The following is a 25,342-nucleotide window of genomic DNA, read 5'->3' as shown; positions in this document are numbered from 1 at the left end:
TAGAAACAGAAGTTAATGGTCTAGGAAATTTGTTTAACAGGATCCTAGCAGAGAACTTCCCAAACATGCAAAAAGATAGGCCTGTCCAGATACAAGAAGCCTTTAGAACCCCAAATAGACCAGACCAGAATAGGACATCCCACCGCCACATTATAATCCACACAGGATCAACTCAGAACAAGGAAAAGATCCTTAAAGCTGTCAAGGAGAAAAGGGTAATCACCTATAAAGGGAAACCAATTAGAATCACCTCAGATTTCTCAGCAGAGACAATCAAAGCAAGAAGAGCCTGGAATGATGTATGCCATGCCCTAAAAACAAACAACTATCAACCAAGAATACTGTACCCAGCTAAACTCTCCTTCATAACTGAAGGCCAAATAAAAACCTTCCATAGCAAAGAAAAATTGAAACAATACATCTCCACCAAACCAGCCCTACAAAAGATTCTTAAAGATGTCCTATACATAGAAAACCAACAAGACTGCAATAAAGGCCAAGAAACTGCACCCAAACTGAGAATCCAAGAACCATAGGAAGAACCCAGTTTTCCCAGCCCCCAAGAAGGTAGATAACATGGCAGGAACTCCCAAATATCTCTCAGTCCTATCTCTTAACATTAACGGACTGAACTCTCCAATTAAGCGACATAGACTGTCTAGTTGGATTAAAAAACAAGACCCTTCTATCTGCTGCCTGCAGGAGTCACATCTTGCCCGTAAAAACAAACACATTTTCAATGTTAAAGGCTGGAACAAACGGACTCCTTAAACAGGTGGGAGTTGCAATCCTAATATCAGATAAAATAGACTTCAAATTAAAATTCGTGAGAAGAGATAAAGAAGGTCGCTACATACTAATTAAAGGATCTCTCCTTCAGGAGGATATTACAATTCTAAATATCTATTCGCCAAACAATGGAGCACCCAAATTTATCCAAGAAACACTACTTTCCCTCAAATCCCATATAGATCCAAAGACATTAATTGTTGGGGATTTTAACACACCACTCTCCCCACTAGATAGATCAACTCGGCAAAAACTCAACAGAGAAACCGCAGATCTAAACAGCTGCATAAATCAACTAGACTTAACAGACATCTACCGAACATTTCACCCAGCAGCATCAGAATACACGTTTTTCTCAGCAGCACATGGAACGTTTTCTAAAATAGACCACATTTTAGGCCACAAAGCAAACTTGTCTAAATTCAGAAACATTGAAGTTATACCTTGCATTCTCTCTGACCACAAGGGAATAAAATTAGAACTCAACATCAAAGGCCACCAAAGAAAGTCCGGTATCACATGGAGGCTGAACAACACACTGCTGAATCATGAGTGGGTCATGGAAGAGATTAGAAAGGAAATTCAAATGTTCATGCTATTCAACAAAAATGAACACACAAAATACCAGCTCCTCTGGGACACAGCAAAGGCAGTACTCAGAGGCAAGTTTATAGCTCTGAGCTCCTACATCAACAAATTGGAGAGATCTGAAACTAACAATTTAATGACACATCTAAACCTCCTTGAAAAAGAGCAGCAAGATAAACCCCAATCCAGTAGACGGAAAGAAATAATCAAAATTAAATCAGAATTAAATGAATTAGAATCCAAAAAAACTATAGAAAGAATCAACAAAACAAAGAGTTGGTTCTTCGAAAAACTTAACAAAATTGACAGACCCTTAGAAAATCTTATCAGAAAAAGAAGAGAACACACCCAAATTAATAAACTCAGAGATGAGAATGGAAACATCACCACGGAAACAAGCAAGATTCAGAACATTATAAGGGACTACTTCTCAAAACTTTATGCTAATAAGTTTGAGAACTTGACAGAAATGGACCTCTTCCTAGCAAATATTGACATGCCAAAACTAAACCAAGATGAGTTAAACTGTCTTAACAGGCCCATATCAAGCATTGAAATAGAAACAGCAATAAGAGACCTCCCAGCTAAGAAAAGTCCAGGACCAGATGGTTTTACAGCGGAATTTTACAAGGCCTTCAAAGCAGAGCTCACACCAATTCTCCTCCAACTCTTCAATGAAATTGAAAGAGAAAGCTCACTACCGAACACATTCTATGAAGCCATCATAACCCTCATCCCAAAACCAGGCAGAGACTCATCAAAGAAAGAGAACTATAGACCCATTTCTTTGATGAACATTGATGCAAAACTTCTCAACAAAATTTTGGCCAACCGACTTCAACAATTCATCCAAAAAATCATACACCACGATCAAACAGGATTAATTTCAGGGATGCAAGGCTGGTTCAATATACGCAAATCAATTAATATTATTCATCACATCAACAGGAGCAAGAATAAGAACCACATGGTTATCTCAATAGACGCAGAAAAAGCATTCGACAAGATCCAACACCCCTTTATGATGAAGGTTTTGGAAAAATTAGGAATCCATGGAACATTCCTCAATACAATAAAGGCTGTATATGACAAACCTACAGCCAGCATTATACTCAATGGTGAAAAACTAAAGCCATTTCCTCTTAACTCAGGAACAAGACAAGGATGCCCACTCTCTCCACTTCTCTTCAATCTAGTATTAGAATGCCTAGCTACAGCAATAAGACAAGATGCAGACATAAAGGGGATCCAAATAGGGAAAGAAGAAATAAAACTCTCCCTCTTTGCAGATGACATGATCTTGTATTTAAAGAATCCCATAGACTCCACTCCCAAATTACTCAAGCTGATTCAAAACTTTGGCAAAGTAGCAGGTTATAAAATTAACCCCCAAAAATCAATGGCTTTTCTGTATGCCAACAATGAGAAAAGTGTGGCTGAAATTAGGAAAGCAACTCCATTTGTAATAGCCCCACAAAAAATAAAATACCTAGGAATTAACTTAACTAAAGAAGTGAAGGACCTCTATGATGAAAACTTTAAAATCTTGAAAAAGGAAATCAACACAGAACTTAAAAAATGGCAAAACCTCCCATGCTCCTGGATTGGAAAGATTAACATCGTGAAAATGGCAATACTTCCCAAGGCTATCTACAAATTCAACGCAATACCTATCAAAATTCCAACCTCATTCTTCAAGGAAATAGAAGAGGCAATCCAAAAATTCATATGGAACAATAAAAGACCTCGAATTGCAAAAACGCTCCTCAACGGAAAGAACACTGCTGGAGGAATATCAATACCAAATTTCAAACTCTACTATAAAGCCATAGTAATCAAAACAGCTTGGTATTGGCATAAGAACAGACCTCAGGACCAATGGAATAGAATTGAAAACCCAGAAATGAACCTACAGACCTATAGCCATCTAATCTTCGTTAAGGGAGCTAAAACAATAGAATGGAAGACAGAGAGCCTCTTCAGTAAATGGTGCTGGCAAAACTGGTTAACTACATGTAGAAAACTAAAGCTAGATCCTTATATATCACCCTGCACCAGAATCAACTCCAAATGGATCAAAGACCTTGAACTCAAAGCAGACACTCTGAAAACATTACAGGATGGAATAGGAGAAACCCTAGGTCTCCTTGGCTCAGGCCGAAATTTTCTGAATAGAGACCCGGAAACACAACAAATCAAAGAAAGGTTGGACAAATGGGATTGCATAAGGTTGCAGAGCTTCTGCAGGGCAAATGACATAGCTAGCAAGATCAATAGAAAGCCCACGGACTGGGAGAAGATCTTTACTAGCCATACAACGGACAAGGGTCTCATATCTAAAATATACTTGGAACTCAAAAAATTAAACCCCCCAACAACAAATCCTCAAAGAAACAACTGCCCAATAAGTAAGTGGGCGAAAGACTTAAAGAGAAGCTTCTCTGAAGAAGAAAGAAGGATGGCCAATAGACACATGAAGAAATGTTCAACATCCCTAGCCATAAAAGAAATGCAAATCAAAACAACATTGAGATATCACCTCACTCCAGTTAGAACAGCAAAAATCAAGAACTCTAACAACAGATGCTGGAGGGGATGTGGACAGAAAGGAACCTTACTTCATTGTTGGTGGGAATGTAAACTTGTTCAACCACTTTGGAAAGCAGTATGGAGGTTCCTCAAAAGACTTCACATAGAACTCCCCTATGACCCAGCAATCCCACTTTTGGGCATTTATCCTAATGTTTACAAAAAAGACCCCACTAAAGCTACCAGCGCAACTATGTTTATTGCAGCATTATTTACCATAGCTAAGATATGGAACCAACCCAGATGCCCCTCAGTAGATGAATGGATCAAGAAAATGTGGTATATATACACAATGGAATTCTATGCCTCCATCAGAAAGAATGACATTTCCCCAATTGTTAGGAAATGGAAAGGCTTGGAAAAAATTATATTAAGTGAAGTAAGCCAGGCCCAAAGAAACATAGGTCCCATGGTTTCCCTTATTTGCAATATCTAGTATAGGTATGAGTCAAGCAGAAAAAGTCAGAGAATGTAATGTTAGGAAAACAAACCCTCAAATATGTATTTTAATGTTTTTGTTTCTTTCATGCATGTGTTTCTAACGCATTTATAAGATTATTTCTTTGTTGCTTTGTATGTCCCTCCCCCACAGTGTAACCCCCGCTTTCACTATATTTGATGTCAGTATAACATGTGGAGGAGACGGGGACAAACAAGTCGTTTAAGGATTCAGTGGACCTGTTGCAACAATGAGAAGTACAAAATGTCATGTCAAAACCAGCTTTACAATGTCGGTGTGGGGGGGGGGAAGGAGGGGTATGATTGGGTGGGGGGGAAGGGGGAGGCTGGGAAGGGAGGTGACCGGTAAACAAAGGAGGAGGCTGCAATGCTTGGTAAGAAATGTATGCATTATCCTGACCATGTAATTGTAACCCCTCTGTACATTATGTTCTCAAATAAAATAAAATAAAATTAAAAAAAAAAGAAATATTGCCTTTTTTTTTTTTAACCAATAATCAATTTCATCTAATTTCTTTTATATTTTCTAAATATTTTCCACCCCTCTATTTTCCTTCCTCCCACTATTGGAGAACGTGTATAAATTAGATTCTACATCAATAATCTGTTTTCATGCAAACTCCATACGGTAGTTCATGCGCCATTTCCTTCCTGATTTGTACTGAACATTTCATTTTCAACTTCTCAAGCTTTGTTTCTCATCTATCCTTCCATTGGGCATTTTTGTCTTCATTTTCAATCCATTCTTGTTTAAAATTTTTATGAAATTTTCATGTTTTTAAAAGTCATTGGTCCCACAAGACTTCTTTTGAAAATGCCAGTCCTTGGTATTTCTGCCTTTAATTACAAATAGCCTAAGGTAACTGTATTCAGCTTTTTAAATTAATGGTTTTCTTCATGTGCTTTACTAGTTATGTCCAAATAACTTAAATTTACCTTCTCCTTAACTTTTTTTTCTGTTGTGTTGCTTATGTTGACTCCTTACAATGGACAAGCAAGAACAATCTCCTAAGCCTGTCATTAGGGTTAGGCTTCCAATTCTACGATCTTCCCTAAAGAAAAACACTGTAGAGCTGGGAAAGTGGCTCAGTGGTAGAGTGCTTGCCTTGCATGCATGAGGCCTGGGTTCGATTCCTCAGCACCACATAAGCAAAAAGAAAAAGCCAGAAGTGGTGCTGTGGCTCAAGTGGTAGAGCACTAGCCTTGAGCTGAAGAGCAGAAGGACAGCGCCCAGGCCCAGAGTTCAGGCCCCACAACCGGATACCCCCCCCAAAAAAAAACCCAAAAAACACTGTAACTGACATTATCAAGGCCCCACAAATGCTATTCAAACAGGTGCCAACAAAGGTGCTTTGGTTATCTTTGCTTTCCTGGACAATTATTGTTATTCTCACTGTAGGTAATTATTATCATACTACTAATAATAATTGTTTATGTATTTATTTATTGGTTTGATTGCTATAGATATAAATACTATATGTATGCACCTATATGCAGAGATTATATCTGTAGATCTAACTCTATAGACATTTATATAAACATATAAATATATATACAAAGAAAGATATATAAATAATATATATCTATATAAATATAGGTTCAAATAGTTACATACAAAGAGATAGATAGATATAAATTTGTAGATATTCGACAGTTAACTCCCAAACAGTCAGATCAGAGGGTGGCTGGATAGTTAACAAGACTATGTTCTTGGAGATTCTCTCTACCCAATTTAGATAAGTATCTTTACAAGTATATGACACAGTTTGCCTCCTGGAATCTCCCTTCATCTTTAATTCTGGAGACGTTCTTTCATCTCCTTTGTCATGAATCTTCTGTTTCCTGTAACCAACTTCGACTTCCTGTTATATTTAGGTATAGAACATCAATGCTAGCTTCCTGAACTGAAAAGTGAAGTTTTTTTCTCCAGCTCTTGAATACAAGTAGCCCAGCTAGTTCACATTTTATTATTACTATTATGCTTCAAAATAGAGAGTCAGGTCTTGGTTGGAAATCATTTTACATCAGGATGAAAGATGCTATATCTTGGTTTCTTGTGTCTCAGGTTTCACATAATCTGTTCTTTCCAACAGTTTTGGGGAGGGATTGTCTTTAGAGTCCTTTAAGATATTTTGTCTACTCCCTATATTCTAAAATCTCAACAAATATAACTTAACTTGTATATTTTAAATTGCTATGTGAAGATCTTAGTAAGGCTTTATATTTGAGAATTTTATATTCTTTCATTCTGGAATTAAAAGCATACTTGATAGCTCTAAATACAAATTTTTCTTCCTTAAATTATTATTTTATAGATCTTGGGCTTCCTGTATTGACCCTTTAACTCTTTATCTAGTCTTCCTGATTTTTCTATGTTTTCTTGTTCTAATTTGTATGAGATCACTTCAGATTTGTATTCTAATTTTTTATTGTTTTCATTTCTGAAATTCAGGTTAATAATTCTATAATTATAATTTATTATAAATAGTAATTACTAATCATAACAAATGCAACTATATATGCATATTTTCAATTGCCATAATGATTGTATTAACTTCTACGCTCTGGTGAGCTCTAGATATTCTTTTTTATAACAGTATTTCTTATTTCAAAGATGCAATGGAAAAAAACTCAAGTTGTACAGTCTACACTTTTTCTAAAATCCCTTTTCTCTTTAACATCTATTTTTTATGACAGGATATTTCCTCAAATGCAAAATGATCCTTGGACTTAGACTCTTATTTATGAATATATAAAATAAAAAGCTGATTTTAAACTCTCTACTGTAGAGATATTTCTTAACAGTGGGCTTCACTGAGAAGTGTCTCTTTTTTGCCTAAATATGAAGAATATTTAGGTCTTTTCTTTCAGGTTGCTGAATCTAAATACCACCAAAGTGGAATTTCTAAAATCCCCTTTTCTGGAAGAATACAAGCCAGACTGATAATATTCCCTGACTCAAGTAGAAAAGAATGTTCAAAAACTCAAAACTCAGAATTTATATTTCCACTTTATTTTATTTTATTTTATTTTTGTCGCACTGACCTCTGGGCCTGGGCGCTGTCCCTCAGCTCTTCATCATATTGCTAGCACCCTACCACTTGAGCCACAGTGCCACTTCTGGCTTTATTTTTCTTTTTCTGCTCATGTGGTGCTGAGGAACCAAACCCAGGGTCTCATGCATACGAGGCAAGCACTCTACCACTAATCCAACGTCCCAGCCCCTATATTTCCACTTTTTATATAACACGTAACCTCAATTCCAACTAAGCCATATAACTTGATCCCAAGAAAGACTTTGTTTTATTTTTCAGGAAGGATATCACTTAGGATTACTTTGAAAAAAAAATAAAAAAGAAAACTTGCTAAATTGAAAGAGTAACAGATATGATGTTCTTATATTGGCTTAAATAGCTGCAGGAGACATTATTTCATTGTAATGATTATGGGGGGAAAAGGTTCACTATGGTGAGCAGTTCTATGAAACCAATTTTCATCTTATTCTAAGGCAGATATTGTTAGCATTCTGTTACTGTAACAAATTCTTAAGATAATCAGCTTATATAGAGAACAAGTTTATTTGGGCCCCTGATTTTAGAGGTTCTGTTCCATGGTTAGTTGAACACTTTGCTTTTAGTCCTCCTGAAGGGGTAACAAATGGCACAGGTGTAGAATGTGTAGAAGAGAAAATTTCTCACCTCATGCTCAAGATGTGACAGAAAGAGAGGAAGGAGCCAATGGGCTACAATCCCCTCTGATGGGGCTGACCTAGAGACCCAATGACCTAGAGACCTCCCACTAAGCTTGGCCTCTGAACAGGTTCACCACCTCCCAAACAGTAAGTATCATGTTGGTGACTTTGAAGGACTATTGAGATCCAAACTAGAGCACATCCCAAGAGTCCAAAACCCTTTAAATAGAGAATAAAGTTTGATGACTCTTTCTAGATTTTCTCCAGACTTATTCTTCCTTTTCCATTCCCAGTGACTCCACCTCCTGGTGTAACTCATTGTTCTCCTGTTTCTATCTGAGGCTACACTCTTTGTTCCTACATTATTATTTTAAACAACTGATGTCTACTATCCTGTCTCCTCTGCTCCTCTTCTGGATGCTCTTAATGCAGTCAGTTTTCAAATGTGTTTATTTATCTACTATGTTTGCTGTGTATCACATACTACCTTGGGAACATTGTGAAAGGCAATAAAATGTGACCAAATTTGTGCTTCAGGTTCTAGGCTCGAATCTGCTCACTCTCATTAAATAGCTGTGTCATAGGATGTGTATTATACATTGGTTTGAGATATCTTAAACAAAATGGGGCATGGAGTAGATGCCTAACTCACAGGGTTGTTTTAAGTTTGTTGTTTTTTTTGTTTTTTTTTTATGGTCAGTCCTGGGGCTTGAACTCTGAGCTTAGGCGCTGTCCCTGCCCTCTTCAGCTCAAGGCGAGCGCTTTATTGCTTGAGCCACAGCAGCACTTCCGACTTTCTAGTGGTTTTATTGGAGGTAACAGTCTCACAGACTTTCCTGCCTGGGCTGGCTTTGAACCTTAATCTTCAGATCTCAGCCTCCTGAGTAGTTAGGATTATAGGCATGAGCCACCGGCCCCTGACTTTAAGTATTTAATACTAATTTCATAGAATAATTCAGACCTATACTGTACCCTCAATAGATAGTGTCTGCTACTATAATTAGTTATGTTTAGTTGGTTCATTATTGCTATTTGCTAGTCAAATATTTATCCTAATTCCTTTGTTTATCTCTTAATGTTTTGAATACTGATAAATTCTGTAACCTACTGGAGGCTGAGTTAAATGCCTGGCATATGAGGTCAGATTAAAATGGAGAAGTGTTTTGCACTGAATAAAATATCTATTATGTTCAGTATATCAGAAAATCTTTTATAATAACTGTTAGTTTCTGCATGCATAAATCAAATTAGTGCAGAAAAACTAAGAAATATAAATAATTAGATGGAATACTGTGAAATTTTACAAAATTGATACTAGACAGTAATAGTCCTAGGGTAACTTTTATATTAATTGAATACAATTACTATAAATAACTGGTATCATGTATTTAATATAGTTACTATATATATGTATGGCATTTAACTCATATATTAGGACTTAACAAATTTCAAGTACAAAAGTGTTAACACTATGAATGGTTTTGAATAAGTCACTAAAAACTTAATATACTAAATCATCCTGAGAAGCTTAAATAGTCATTGTATAGTAAATATTGAAATGAATTATTCTTGCAAGAAAAAATATTGATAGGAATTATTTGAAACTATTTTTCCTAGCTATGAAAATAGTTATGAACATAGTAACAATCAAATTTCAATGGCTTTTGATATAAAATAATCACCTACAATGAAAACAAGCATAATTTTACAATTAAGAACATTGGGTCTAAGAAGGTGGCTCCATGGTAAATTGCTTGCCTCGTATGCATGAGGCTTTGGGTTCGATTCCTCAGTACCACATAAGCAGAAAAAGCCAAAATGGAGCTGTGGCTCAATTGGTAGAGTGCTAGCCTTGATCTGAAGAGCTGAGGGACATCGCCCAGGCCCAGAGTTCAGGTCCTACAACCGGGCAGAAAAAAAAAAATAAGGAAAAAGAAGATTATCTGTTTTAAAACTACCTGACAAGCCAGGTGGCTCATACCTGTAATCCTAACTCCCCAGGAGGCTGAGATCTGAAGATCCTAGTTCAAAGCCAGCCCAGGCAGGAAAGTCCATGAGAGTGTTATCTCCAGAGCCCTGGCCTTGAGTCAAAAAGCTCAGGGACAGCAACCAAGCCCCAAGACCAAGAAAACAAAACCAACAGACAAACAAAAACTATGGTAAATATCACAAGCTTCATACATATTTTAATGTGTTGTTTAGGGCTTAAATACTATCAAAGATCTGCTCTATACCATTTGGAAAAAATACAAGTCCAACATCTTGTACTCTTCTTGAAATCGTGTATTCCCTACCATATTCTCAATACTTCCTTACCCTTAAGCTCAGAGGTGAAGCTCAGAGTTCTTCATAGAACTAGCACAGAGTTCAGAGGATCCCCAGATAACAGCATCAAGAGTTGACATTGTGCTAAACAAAGTAGGTCTGGGTGGATTTCAAAGACAGTTACTTTTTACTAGTTGCTACTCATATTTTTTTTTTCAACAGAGAAGCTATAATTGATTATATGAAATACATTCCTCCTTTTTATGCTTGCTTTCAACTCTAAATAATGATGTAGTCAGAGTTCTACATATTTTACATTTTCTGTTCACAAAACACTTTCAATGATTTGACTTTTTATATCTTTTAACATTCCATTAAGATATGTGTCAGAGTGTTTAGTTTCCTTCTGATTAATTGTTACGAAACTGTGGATAAAATAATGTAGAAAACACACAGATTTAGGGGAAAAAGTTTAGTATTCACGTCCACCTACAGCCTAAGCTGTAACAATTATAAAGTCAAAGTTGTTGGTGGGTTTACCACATCTTCTTTTTTGTTTGTTTATTTTTATCTTTTTGTGCTGGTCCTGGGGCTTGAACTCAGTGACTAAGCATTGTCCCTGAGATATTTGTTTTTGCTCAAAGTTAATGCTCTATCACTTGAGCCAAGGCTCCACTTCTGCCTTTTGGTATTTAATTGGAGACAAGAGTCTCATGGACTTATCTGCTCTGGGTGGATTGGAGCTGAGATCCTCAGATCTCAGCTTCCTGAGTAGCTAGGATTACAGGCTTGAGCCACCATCACCCAAATACTGCATATTCTATTAATCAGTCATTCTATATATTTGTAAAAGCACAGAATTCCTATTGAATCCTACCTTGATGACATAATAGAAGGTAAAGCTAAAATATTTTGTCCCTGAGATCAATATATTTTCTGACTGATGTGAAAATAAGCACATCATCATATAGCTATGAAATAATGCTAAAAGAATTTACTGGAGATAGGAACATTTCTACTTGTTTCATGGGAGTGCTGGAAGGAAAACCATAGAAAAGTGAAACTTTGTCTCCAGAAGAGAACCAGAAACGTTTAAACCTTTGTCTTAGAAAGCTGGATTGTCTTTGCATGGTACTATTTGATTCTTAGAGTCTGTCAAGCTATGTTTTTGGTTTTTCTTCACCAAATCATCTTAGTCTGCTTCTTAAATTCTTCTCGTCCAAGCTTCTACTTGTGTTGTTTCCTTTGTATTTTCTATCAGTTCTGTGGATGGTAACTCATTGATAAGTATTCATGGATTTAATTGCCTTGCATATGGTTATGCCTTTGACATTTTTATCTCTGGCCTTGAGTGTAAAAGCTCAGAGACTGCCCTATGACCAATCAACCAACCAACAACAAAAAACCACCAAAAGACAACAAAACAAACCCTATTATTATATGGTAGCAGCCTTTCCAGTAAAGGATGCCACTTTTCATTCACTTGTTTTTTTCATTTATTCAATTGATATTTACTGATTTTATTAGATCTCAGTTACCACTCTAGACTCCAGAATGCGATGGTAGAAAATTGGACCTGGCTTTTACTCCCCTGAGAAAAATGAACTTTAAACTAGAGCTTACCAAAATGTGTCTCATAATCACTGTGTACAAATCACTAGAGGAAGGAGTATTTCTTATGAAAATTGTAGCTTAGTGTCCTTTCCCAGACCAAGTAAACTATAATCTCTAAGTAGCAAGAATATGCATTTAGGATAGAACCTAAAATTTTAATGAACACTTTCTTAAATACAAAATAGCAAGCAAATACATAATTACAACAATAGAAAGTAGAGCTAGGAATGTTTAAAAGTAATGGACAAGCCATCCTTATCCTGGGAGACAGACAAGGCTATGTAGCTTAGTGACTGGTCAAACATGAGAATTGGCAGTCGATGTAATGTTAGAATAAATGACATGTCAGAAATCTAGATGTCAACTTTCACTTCCTCTCTTGTCCTCACTTAACATGCCTTAAGTCTATCTACGTTTTCATCACCATCACTCACAAAATTCACAGGCTCCTGCTTTGTGTAACATTATGGCTATAGATCTCTTATTTATTTATTTATTTTTCTGGATCTTTATTAAGAATGGTTCAACTTGTGCCAAGAGCCCTAGTGTTTCCCCTATTCCTTCCTGTAGTATTTTCAAAGTACTTGTTTTTACCTCAATGTAAAACAGGGCTAGGGACACAGGTCATATAGTTCTTTAATTCTTAGTGCAACTTCTACTTTACTCTTCTTCCTATTAGGTTACCATAGTGACTACATCAACACTAACGAATAATATCCTGTTTTGTATTTTTAAAACTCTTCAGTCACTCTCTTTAACCTTGAGAACAGTCTGAAAACATGGTGCTGCTTATGGAGCTTCTCACAATGTGTCCATGGGCTCCCTCTGCGTTCTTGTATTCATGCATACTATAGTCTAATCATGCCAGGCCACTTTTAGTGATTACTCTGTATCTTTATTCATGGGATAGGATGCATTTCTCTGCCTTTCCTAGTTCCTGTATATCTTCCAAAGCAACCCTCACCCCCAAGAAACTTCTTTTGCACCCACGTGTCAATGCTGACATATCCTAACTTGATTTCCCTAGTATCCTTTGCCTACTTATTACATCACTTATTATTTCTTTATTATCTTTATCTGTTTGTCACATTCAGAGTGATTCTGAGACAAGAAACAGTATATGTGGTTCCTACTGTGAGCCTTCGTTATTAAGAGATGAGCAAAAAGGGTTTACCATTTAGAGTCTGTGCTAGTTTTATTGGGTTCCAAAACATAGCGTCATAGTCTGAGGTGTTTAAACAGCAGTTATTTGTTTTCTCACAGTTCAGATATCTAGAAATTCAAAATCAAAGTGTCAGTGGAGTTGCTTTTCTTTGTTTTTGTTTTTTTTCCTGAAGCTTTATTTTCCCCTTGACTTGTGGATGATGAATTATTTTTCCTCTGAGTCTTGAGATGATTTTCTTTTTGCACATGTCTACATTCTGATTTACCCTTCTTATAATTACTCTTCTTATAACTCTAGTCAAATGACTAAAGAGACTTAATCATTTGAAATATTGTCTTTGAATATAGCCAGTATCTGAGGTACTGATGACAGTTCTTCCACATAAAAATGGGGAAACACAATACACAGCCCCTTAGCACTACTGTGATATTTGGTGGTTAGAGTGCTGATCCCAAATGGCTCTTGTCTTCAAGAATTTTCCTCTTCAAGAACTGCTTTCTTGTGCCTGAAAAGCAATAGCCACAGAATTTGGTGATGGCCATAAAGATGTAGCCAACCAACTCGTCCTTTTTCCTCATCTACAAATAAACTCACATTCCTTTCAGGGAATGCAAAGACAGGGAAAAAAGGAAGAATAAGATCATTCCTTGTCATTATATAATTAGATTACCAAGAGACATCTTGGATTTTGATAGGGATTGGACTAAATCTGTACAAAAATTTGGGGCATATTATCATTGTTTAAAATAACCTATTAGATGCAAATATTAATGCATTGATAAGATTCTCATTCACACATGTATTTTGTTCTTTCAGGTGGCTGGTGACTTTTAACTATGATATAAATCCATATTTTAGCTATACATTGAAAGATTTCTTGGTGAAAGGGAGTATATATATTTAGCAAGTTTACTAAAACATACATGATTTTCCATCACATTGAAATAGCACCTCCATTAACTAAATGAATTTTATTTAAAGAAAATTCAGAACTACAAAAAGCATGTTTTCCATAATCTTCATAGTTCATTTCTCCTTTATGGAAACCATTTGGCCATTGATTTGATGTATAGAAAACTTAAAGATAATTTCATATTTTGCTTATGTGAATACTTAGCCTATATAATGAGATTTACTCAGTATAGGTATGCTTATTGGCTAACAAATCATATTTAACTTTGGAAAATAAAGTATATTCGGAATTAAAACATCAAAAATGTGACTAGAGAAGATAATCTTCAATATTTCTGTCAATCCTGAAGTTTAACAATTTTGTAATTTTTTTGCTGTTTTGGGGGAAGAATAGATTATAATATTATAAACCCATAGAAGCACTACAAATAAAATGTGAAAGTTTGATTTTTGCAATAATAGCCTTTGAAATGGAACCTTCTAAGGGCATTTTTTATCTCCTGAGTCTATTATGGTATAAAATCAATATTTTAGCCACTTGACAGAACATTCCCTTTTTTCAGCATTTTTGAAAGATGTACTCTTAATTTAACATTTTTCTTTCTTTATCCCATATAAAAAACTCTTTAATTCATTAATAGTTAATAGTAAATTAATAGAATTATAATAGATTGGTTTTCTTTTGTAGTGAGTAGACAGGATAAATCTAATAGTCTTATATGATTATATAGTACCCAAAGTAGCATCTCCTATATAAAGGGAGGATATTTGAAATTAAAAACTAAGAAGTCCAACTTGTGCAGATTAGCTTGGGAGCTGCAGTGTGCTATCCTCAACCATTCAAGGGAGACTCACAAGGGAGAACTATCCATAATAAAATGACAATCATTGTTGCTAAAGGAAGACAACATTAGAAGTGTTGCAGGGACATTGATGAAACTATGAATCAAACTTTTTTTAGATAAGTGAGTGTGGCTTCTCAATAGATTGCCATGTTAGTGTTAGAATAATGGTGGCCATAGATTGGACAAGCCTACTCAGAGTTGTTTTAATTTTCCATTTGCTGCATAAAAAATCCTAGGCTATAAGTTAAAACAAAAAGATTTATTATCCCATATCTATTCTATAAATGAGAAAATTGGAAGCAACATGGCTAGGCTGTTCTGGCTCAGAGGCTCTTCGGATCTGAGTCAAGATGTCAGTCTAGGCTTTGATCATCCGAAAGCTTGGCAGATGTCATACAATTACATTCCTGTCGATTTCTTGGATACCTGGCAAGTTGTAGCTTGTGACTGGAAGGAGACTTTTCTACGGTGTTCCACAGAACTCTTTGAGAATTTTTCCCTGGAATGAATGGTACAAGAGGAGCAAAGCAGAAGCAAGAATATGTTTTATGACCTAGCCTATTGTTTGTGTAGGTCAGCTCTATTTAAAGAGGGATGGGAGCAGTTCTCAAGATGGCGACGGGGCAGTAGGGAAACGCCACAGCTCTCTCCAACCAAAAAGAGAGTTCGAGTTCCAACCTTTAATCTCCCCAAGAGACCGACAACAACAAAAAGACGAACACTCAGAGAAAAACCAGAGGTGGAAAATAACAAAAAAAGAAAGAGAGGAAAAGAAGAATTTCAGAACAGAGAAGAGCGAAGACCCCTCCCCCAACCTTTACTGGCCGCGCGGCAGTGCGCCAAGCCGCCGGCCAGCCGGCCCGGCGGGGGCTGCCGGAGCCACAGAGACACAGGGGGCTGCTTGCAGATCACCAGGTACCGGATTGCAGAACAGCGGATCGCCAGGAACAGAGAAACCTACCAGCCGGGAGTCTCCAGGAGGATCCCACCCCACCCATCACTCTCCACCGGAGCGGAGAGGCTCCATCCCGCCAAAGCCGCCCGGCACCAGCAGCGCCACAAAGGGACCTGTCGCGATCGCAACGACCCGGCGGGGGGCCGCCCAACCCAGCCCGCAACCACCCCAACTGAACTCGGACTGCAACAACAACTGACGGACTGCAACAACAACTGACGACCTACAGGGTGAGTACCCATCAGGGGACAGGGAATCCATCAAGGGAGACCAGAGCTGGAGGGAATCCCCAGACCCTGACCTAGACTCCCTACCCCAACACCCGGACCACAGGACCCACTAAAACTGGGAACTGTTCGAGAGCCCCACCAGCCGGTGGAGCACACTCTGCTGGCCAGGCCAGAGCAAGAGCGCCCCGGGAAGGGAGCTTAAATGCTCAAGCCAGGAACAGTGCCCCTGGGTCAAGACTACCAACAGTAGAAGAAATTTGAACTGTGTCCTCCAGGCTGCATAACCAAGGTGGTATACACATTAGCACAGGCCTAACGAGCGCGCTCCAGGCTGGGGCCGGAACCAGGCCAGGGGACCGGCGCCTGAACAAAGCAAAAAGGGTCAGAAGTGGGGCTGTGGCTCAAATGGTAGGGTGCCAGCCCTGAGCTGAAGAGCTGAGGGACAGCACCCAAACCTAGAGTTCAAGCCCACAACCAGCCCAAAACAAACAAAAACACATCAGGAGCCCATAGCAGACTCCAGTATTTGGGAGAGTGCATCCAGAGCATCTGATCTTCCCAAGAGCACCCGCAGGAGCAAACACAAGCAGTCTAGGCTGCTCAACCCTTCCAAAGGCGGGAATTGCTACAGCAGAGAGCTGAGAATCCTAAGTGAATAGCAGCTGGAAATAGGCTCCCAACAGAATCCAGATCAGACACAGACTCTCTCTACCAATAGAGAATCAGCAACCAAGCAAAGACAGACACACCAAAACAAGATTGAAGAGCAGTCTCCTGAACCCCCATGCGAAAATCACAGAGAAAAATCACAAGGTTTACCACTACCCAGGACAGCAAGCTCACCTCAAAAGCCAGCAGCCACGCAGGGGAGAGCCCCAGTGGGAGCAAAGCAGGAATGGAAGACAAAAACTACATCCAAGGGTTGCTGGAGGCAATGACTCAAGAAATAAAGCGAGAAATGGATCAGAAATTGAAAGAGCACAAGGATGAACTATCAAAAGATATACAGGATATCAAACAAAAATTGGATGCAAAAATAGAAGCTGCACAAACCTCAGTAAGAAGTGAGATAAACGCCAAATTAGAGGTAATGCATACTGATATCACCTCATTGAGAGGTGAGATCAGTACTCTGAGAACCAACATTGAATCCATAAAGGGATCCATTTCCATCATGCAAACCACAATAGAAGCCACGGTCAACAGAGTGAATGAAATGGAAGGTAGAGTGTCAGATACAGAAGACAGAATACACCAACTGGACCAAAAAGTGACAGATATGGAAAAATCACTCAAATTAAACCAAAGGGAAATTCAAGAGCAAGCAGATAATGCTAAAAAATTTAACCTTCGCATAATCGGAGTGGACGAAGGTGAGGAATTCCAGAGCAAGGGAATGCAACACCTATTTAACAAGATAGTCAATGAAAATTTTCCCCACCTCAAAAACGACCATCTTAACTACATCACAAAAGCTTATCGAACACCCAACAAGCAAGATCCCAGGAGAAACACTTCTAGGCACATAATAGTAACAATGATGGATCTGAATAATAAGGAAACAATCCTGCATGCAGCAAAAATGAAGAAGGAGCTATACTACAACGGGAAAAAAATTAGAATCACTGCAGATCTCTCCACACAAACAATGAATGCAAGAAAAGCCTGGGAAAGCACCATACGAGCCCTGAGAGCCAATAACTGCCAACCCAGACTGATATACCCGGCAAAGCTAGCATTCACATTCGATGGAGAACTGAAAACTTTTAATAGCAAAGAAAAACTAAATGAATACATAAACATTAAGCCAGCATTACAAAGAATTCTAAGAGGGGGGACACAACCTGAAGAAAGCAACCAGGAACTGGGACCTGCCCCAAACAGGCATTACTCAAAGTCTAACTGAGCAAGCACAGGAGGAAAGGAAAGAAGAAAAACTTAGGAAAACGGAATGGCAGGGACAACAATGCATCTCTCTATACTTTCTCTTAATATAAATGGGCTGAATTCGCCAATTAAAAGAAAACGAACTGAGGACTGGATCAGAAAACAAGACCCATCCATCTGTTGCCTTCAGGAGACCCACCTCTCAGCCAAACATACAAACAAACTCAGAGTGAAGGGGTGGAAAAGGATCTACCAATCAAATTCCCCCAATAAGAAAGCAGGTGTAGCTATCCTGATATCTGACAAAATAAACTTTTCATTAAAATCAGTACAGAAAGACAAGGACGGACATTACATATTAATAAAGGGAACAATCCAAGAGGAGGATATAACCATCATCAACTTATATGCCCCAAATATCGGTGCACCCAGATATGTTAAACAAATGCTCTCAAACTTACAGAATAAAATAGATCCCAATACGATAATACTAGGAGACTTTAACACGCCACTCTCACCAAAGGACAGGTCTACCAACCAGAGGATTGGCAAAGAAGCTACCGAATTAAGTGAGGCCATACTTCAAGCGGAATTAACTGACATCTACCGAGTATTTCACCCTAAAACAACACAGTACACATTCTTCTCAGCAGTTCATGGAACTTTCTCCAAAATAGACCATATCATAGTTCATTCAAGGAACTTAAGCAAATACAAAGGGATCGACATAATCCCCTGTATCCTATCTGACCACAGTGGAATCAAGCTAGCTCTCAATAACAAAGCATACCGCAGAAATTTCTCTAATACATGGAAATTGAACAGCACACTCCTTAACAAGGCCTGGGTAACAGAAGAGATCAGAGAAGAAATAAAGCATTTCCTAGAACTCAATGAAAATGAAAACACCTCACAAAGAAACTTGTGGGACACAGCAAAAGCAGTCCTGAGGGGCAAATTTATTGCCCTCAGTGCCCACATCAAGAGAATGGAGACAGACCAAGTAAATAATCTCATGTTGCAACTAAAACAGCTAGAAAAACAAGAAAAAATGGGACCTAAAGCTACTAGACGAAGCCAGATAACCAAATTGAGAGCAGAGATTAACCAATTAGAAAATCAGAAAACCATAACCAAAATAAACCAAACAAAAAGCTGGTTCTTTGAAAAAATAAACAAAATTGATGGCCCGTTGGCAAGATTAATTAAAAAAAGAAGAGAGGAAACCCATATTAATAGGATTAGGGATGCCACGGGAAACATCACAACACGTACCCAAGATATCCAAACAATTCTAACAGACTACTTTCAAAAGCTATACTCTCTAAAGGAAGAAAATCTGGCGGAAATGGATGCATTTTTAGAGAAATACAAGTTACCCAAACTGAGCAAAGAAGAAGTTAACCAATTAAATAAGCCAATATCCTATAATGAGATACAGGAAGCTATCAAAAGTCTTCCAACAAAAAAAAGCCCAGGACCAGATGGATTCACAGCAGAATTCTATAAGACCTTTAAAGAAGAACTAATACCCATACTCCTCAAGCTCTTCAGAGAAACAGAGAAGGAGGGAGCTATCCCAAACTCATTCTACGAAGCCAATATCACACTCATCCCCAAACCAGGCAAAGACCCAACCAAAAAGGAGAATTACAGGCCAATCTCCTTGATGAACACAGATGCAAAGATCCTTAACAAGATTCTAGCTAACAGAATCCAGAAACACATAAAAAAAATAATACACTATGATCAGGTAGGCTTCATCCCAGAGACACAGGGATGGTTTAACATACGTAAGTCAATAAATGTAATCCAGCATATCAACAGAGCCAAGGTCAAGAATCACATGATTATCGCCACAGATGCAGAAAAGGCCTTTGATAAAATTCAACATTCATTCATGCTAAAAGCTCTGGAGAAAATAGGAATAGAAGGAACATTTCTAAAAACAATAAAAGCCATTTATGACAGACCAATAGCCAATATTATACTTAATGGGGAAAAGCTACAACCAATCCTCCTAAAAACAGGAACAAGGCAAGGATGTCCACTGTCTCCACTCCTCTTCAACATAGTCCTAGAACCCTTAGCCAGGGCAATAAGGCAAGAAAAAGACATTAAAGGGATCCGCATAGGGAAAGAAGAAGTGAAACTATCCCTTTTTGCAGACGACATGATACTATACCTCCACGATCCCAAAAACTCCATCCCCAAACTTTTAGAAATCATAAGTCACTTCGGCAAAATAGCAGGATACAAAATAAACCCACAAAAATCAGTTGCCTTCCTATACACTGATAACGCACAGGAAGAGAGGGAAATAAAGGGAGCAACCCCATTCACAATAACCTCCCAAAAAATAAAATATTTAGGAATTAACCTAACCAAAGATGTAAAAGAACTATTTAATGAGAACTATAAAAAGTTAAAGAAAGAAATTGCAGAAGACACTAGGAAATGGAAAGACCTCCCATGCTCCTGGATAGGCCGACTTAATATAGTAAAGATGGTGATACTTCCAAAATTAATATACAAATTCAATGCAATTCCTATTAAAATCCCAATGACGTACATCACTGAAATACAGAAAACAGTCCAAAAATTTATATGGAACAACAAAAGACCTAGAATAGCCAAAACAATTCTAGGGGATAAAGACAATATGGGAGGGCTATCCATGCCGAACTTCAAACTCTACTACAGAGCTATAATCACAAAGACAGCATGGTACTGGCACAAAAACAGACCCGAAGACCAATGGAACAGAATAGAAGATCCAGATATAAATCCACAGGCCTACAGCCAGCTGATATTCGACAAAGGAGCCAAAGACATACAATGGAAGAAACACAGCCTCTTCAACCGCTGGTGCTGGGAAAACTGGGCAGCCACATGCAGAAAACTAAAAGTGGACCCCAGCCTATCACCATGCACCAACATCAACTCAAAATGGATTAAAGACCTTAACATTAAACCTGAATCTCTGAAACTACTGCAGGACAGAGTAGGAGAGACACTTGAACTAATAGGCACAGGAAGGAACTTCCTGAACAGAGTCCCAGGGTCACAACAAGTTGGAGAGAGACTCGACAAATGGGACTACCTTAAAATAAAAAGCTTCTGCACAGCTAAATCTATCGCAACTAAGCTAGAAAGACAACCAACTAATTGGGAAAAAATATTTACCAGCAATATATCAGACAAGGGGTTAACATCCTGTATATACAGGGAACTCAAGAAACTAATCCCTCCCAAACCTAACAAACCAATTACTAAATGGGCAAGGGAACTAAAGAGGGACTTCTCAAATGAAGAAATAAAAATGGCAAAGAAACACATGAGGAAATGTTCATCATCCCTGGTGGTGAAGGAAATGCAAATAAAGACAACCCTGAGATACCACCTTACCCCAGTCAGAATGTCCCACATCCACAAATCAGCCAACGACAAATGCTGGAGGGGATGTGGAGAAAGAGGAACCCTATTACACTGCTGGTGGGAATGTACACTTATACAACCACTTTGGAAAGCAGTCTGGAGGGTCCTTAGAAAGCTAAAGATTGACCTCCCTTACGACCCAGTCATACCACTTCTAGGCATCTACCCTGAACAACAGGAACCAATATACAAGGACACGTGCACCTCCATGTTTATTGCAGCACTGTTCGCAATAGCTAGGATATGGAAACAACCTAGGTGCCCCACCACAGATGAATGGATCCAAAAATTGTGGTATCTATACACAATGGAATATTATGCAGCCATTAGAAATGACAAAATAATGGCATTTGCAGGGAAATGGATGGAGCTAGAAGGAATCATGTTGAGCGAGGTAAGCCAAGAACGAAGAGACAAACGGTACATGGTCTCCCTCATAAGTGGATGCTAAATCCAAAAGGTTAGTGATACGACAAAACTAACAGGACTTAAGAAACAAAGAACTCCCGCTCATCTGGTTGAACCACTACTAAATATCCTCATGCTGCTGATCACAAATATGGTATATAACATGTGAACACTGTTATATATTACAGACTGTGGTAGACAATTTGCTCCAGGGAAGTTAGAATGAACTTGTGACTTTGAAATTATGTAATCATTTAATCACAATCAAAAAAAAAAAAAAAAAAAGAACCTCGGGGAAGGGAGGGAGGGAGGGGATGGTAGGGGGAAAACAATGGAGGGGGTAACAATGTTCAAGAGGAAGTGTACTCATAACCTCACTCATGTAACTGTGACCCTCTGTATAGTAGCTTTACAATAAAAAAAAAAAAAAAAAAAAAAAAAAAGAAAAAAAAAAAAATCTAGATCCAGAAAAAAAAAAAAAAAAAAAAAAAAAAAATAAAGAGGGATGGGACCACGTGTGCATAGCTTCCTGGAGGAGAGGTTATTGGAGGCTGTCTTAGAGACTGCCTAGCATATAGAATGTTTAATTCTACTTAAGTACTGGTAAGAAGCCTGGTCTTGGTGAAATGTTTTATTTTTCCCTCCTCAAAAATTAAAAACATTTAAAAATATCTCCACAGTGAGAGATAGAATCTTCCTTTTCTGTGCCTCTTTGAATTACTACATTTTTCCAAATCTCAGGACTTCTAACATAGCCTACCCTTGATTCTTCAAGTCTTAGTATTGGCTTCTCCTACTTTTCTTCATACATTCTGCGAATATCTATTGAGAACAAATGCTATGTCAGGAACTGTTCATACCAGTTAGCAGATCATTCCCTTCCTAGGCTTTGTTTTCCTTATGAACTTTATAATTTTACCATTAAATAGTTGTACAGGGGTTTAAATTTAACACGTGTATTTGCTAAATTTATTCTATATCTAATAAGATGAAAAAAATCAAATCAAACATGGATAATTGGAACTATTACCTTCAAAATACATTGTTTCAGTAGCTATGTTCTGTGATTGGTAAGGTGAAACTTAAAGGCCGTTAAGATGACTGCTAAGCAAGTAGGGGTCTTTCTTCCTTTGTATAAATGTTATGGCTTACATCACTTAAACCCTTCAATATAGGACTACTACATTTTTTCCCCCAATGGAGAAGATGACCATTATGCTATCTCTTTCAACACACTCTTCTTCACAATGTGGGGATGCACATTGGGAAAAATGTGTAGACTTAAAGGAGGGTGGGAGGTGGGTAAAACATAAAATTGCTATCTCCAAAAACACAGGAGTAAGTCAGACGTAAAATGATGTTATGTATCATTCTCTTTCAAATGATGCAGTGTGATAGAAAGCATTTCTCCCAATAAGGCAGAAAGGCATAGAGCATCTTTTCTATAGATTCATATCCTATTCCAGTATTTCAAAGATTCAAGGATTATGATTAGCCCTGAAACATCCCTCTATGGAGTCTCTTATCTTTGTTTTTTTTTTAAATATTTTAAAAAGTTCTCGTTAAAACTATTTATACCAATAAATCTCTCTGCCGAATGTCAGATCAGCCTGCAGTGAAGAGGTAAATGGAAACTAATGACACCGATCAAGTTGATGGTGTGAATGATTTATTGGATCCAATCACTTAACACTTTCATAAAGTCAATATCAGGAAAAGAAAACTGGACTCTTATTACGGTCAACTCTATTTGTACTGTCAGCACCCAGTGATTTATGACGAACCTATGGCTGGGATTAGGATATTATAAATGGAAGAAAAATGGAAGGCTCATTAATTTCCCCTTTTTTTCTCTGCCCACAGGTGGAAGATATGCAGTGGGCTAATAGAGAACACACTCACCCAGCTTCTGTCTGCAGCCTGCCGTGTAAGCCCGGGGAGAGGAAGAAGACCGTGAAAGGGGTCTCTTGCTGCTGGCACTGCGAACGCTGCGAAGGTTACAACTACCAGGTGGATGAGCTCTCCTGCGAACTCTGCCCTTTGGATCAGAGACCAAACGTCAACCGCACGGGCTGCCAGCGCATCCCTATCATCAAGCTGGAGTGGCATTCTCCCTGGGCCGTGGTGCCCGTGTTTGTTGCCATCTTGGGCATCGTCGCCACCACCTTTGTGATTGTGACCTTCGTCCGCTACAACGACACGCCGATCGTGCGGGCCTCGGGCCGGGAACTGAGTTATGTCCTCCTCACGGGCATCTTCCTCTGCTACTCCATCACCTTCTTAATGATCGCCGCGCCCGACACAGTCATCTGTTCCTTCCGAAGGATCTTCCTAGGCCTTGGCATGTGTTTTAGCTATGCTGCGCTTCTGACCAAAACAAACCGCATCCACCGAATATTCGAGCAGGGGAAGAAATCTGTCACCGCGCCCAAGTTCATTAGTCCGGCCTCTCAGCTGGTGATCACCTTCAGCCTCATCTCCATACAGCTCCTGGGGGTCTTCGTGTGGTTCGTGGTGGATCCCCCCCACACCATCATCGATTATGGGGAGCAGCGGACACTCGACCCAGAGAACGCCAGGGGAGTGCTCAAGTGTGACATTTCTGACCTCTCGCTCATTTGTTCACTGGGATACAGTATCCTCTTGATGGTCACCTGTACTGTTTACGCCATCAAAACGAGAGGCGTCCCCGAGACTTTCAACGAAGCCAAACCGATCGGATTTACCATGTACACCACCTGCATCATTTGGTTAGCCTTCATCCCCATCTTTTTTGGCACTGCCCAGTCAGCAGAAAAGGTAAGCAGCAGGAAATGCATGTGACAGCTCTTTTCGCGGATTTAAATTCTTCCTTTGGGATGCTTTTCTTCCTTTGGGGTTCATTTATATTCGCTCAAGATGCTTTAGTATGTGTTATTCTCATTCAGAAGCACACACACTGTATATCTGAAGGTCACATGTCTTTCGAGTATATGTTGACTAAAGCTGATTTTCCATGAAAATTATAAAGAAAAAAAATCCACACAACTAAACACTGTATTGCATCCTCCTTGGCAAGGTTGAAGATTGACACCACGCATACCATTTTTCCAGGGCACTCTTCCCAGCTCTGTTATCTAAAAAACTCCACTGTTCTGTTCCAAATGTTAATTAAAAGAGAGTAGGAGAAAGGGCAGATGTGGCTCACAGAGGTGAGCTGTCCCAGACAGATCTCACAGCATAACAAATGATCCCTCTCCTGCTCTACCAGAACTCTGGGTGAAGAAATAAATTCCCTGATAATCATGATGCTTTTAGTTATAGAAGTTTTAAAGTTTAGACTAAAATAATCAATTAAAGAGGAAGTAAAATGGCTTACTACTATCGACTCATCTTCCTGAAATTTCTCCTCAGTCTCTACTTTTATTACTTTTCCATATGTGGAAGCCAATACAGAAGGATTTAGAAGGCAGCAATGGACAGTTATTTAAAGCACTAGTGTGTGTGTGTGTGTGTGTGTGTGTGTGT

General features: G+C 38.5%; 1 protein-coding gene across 2 annotated transcripts in view; it reads left to right on the top strand.

Annotated features, from left to right (window-relative positions):
* Window positions 1-25,342, top strand: part of Grm8 (glutamate metabotropic receptor 8) — a 718,499-nt gene that overhangs the window by 613,304 nt on the left and 79,853 nt on the right. For both annotated transcript variants that reach the window (XM_042695988.1, XM_042695989.1), the window contains one exon: window positions 23,699-24,634. In XM_042695988.1, the coding sequence (XP_042551922.1) occupies window positions 23,699-24,634 (936 nt within the window). The remainder of the gene's footprint in view (window positions 1-23,698; window positions 24,635-25,342) is intronic.

Source organism: Dipodomys spectabilis, unplaced genomic scaffold, assembly GCF_019054845.1.
Source record: "Dipodomys spectabilis isolate Male_0828 unplaced genomic scaffold, ASM1905484v1 ptg000197l, whole genome shotgun sequence".
NCBI classification, from domain to species: Eukaryota; Metazoa; Chordata; class Mammalia; order Rodentia; family Heteromyidae; genus Dipodomys; species Dipodomys spectabilis.
This window is presented reverse-complemented; position numbering and strand designations above follow the sequence as displayed.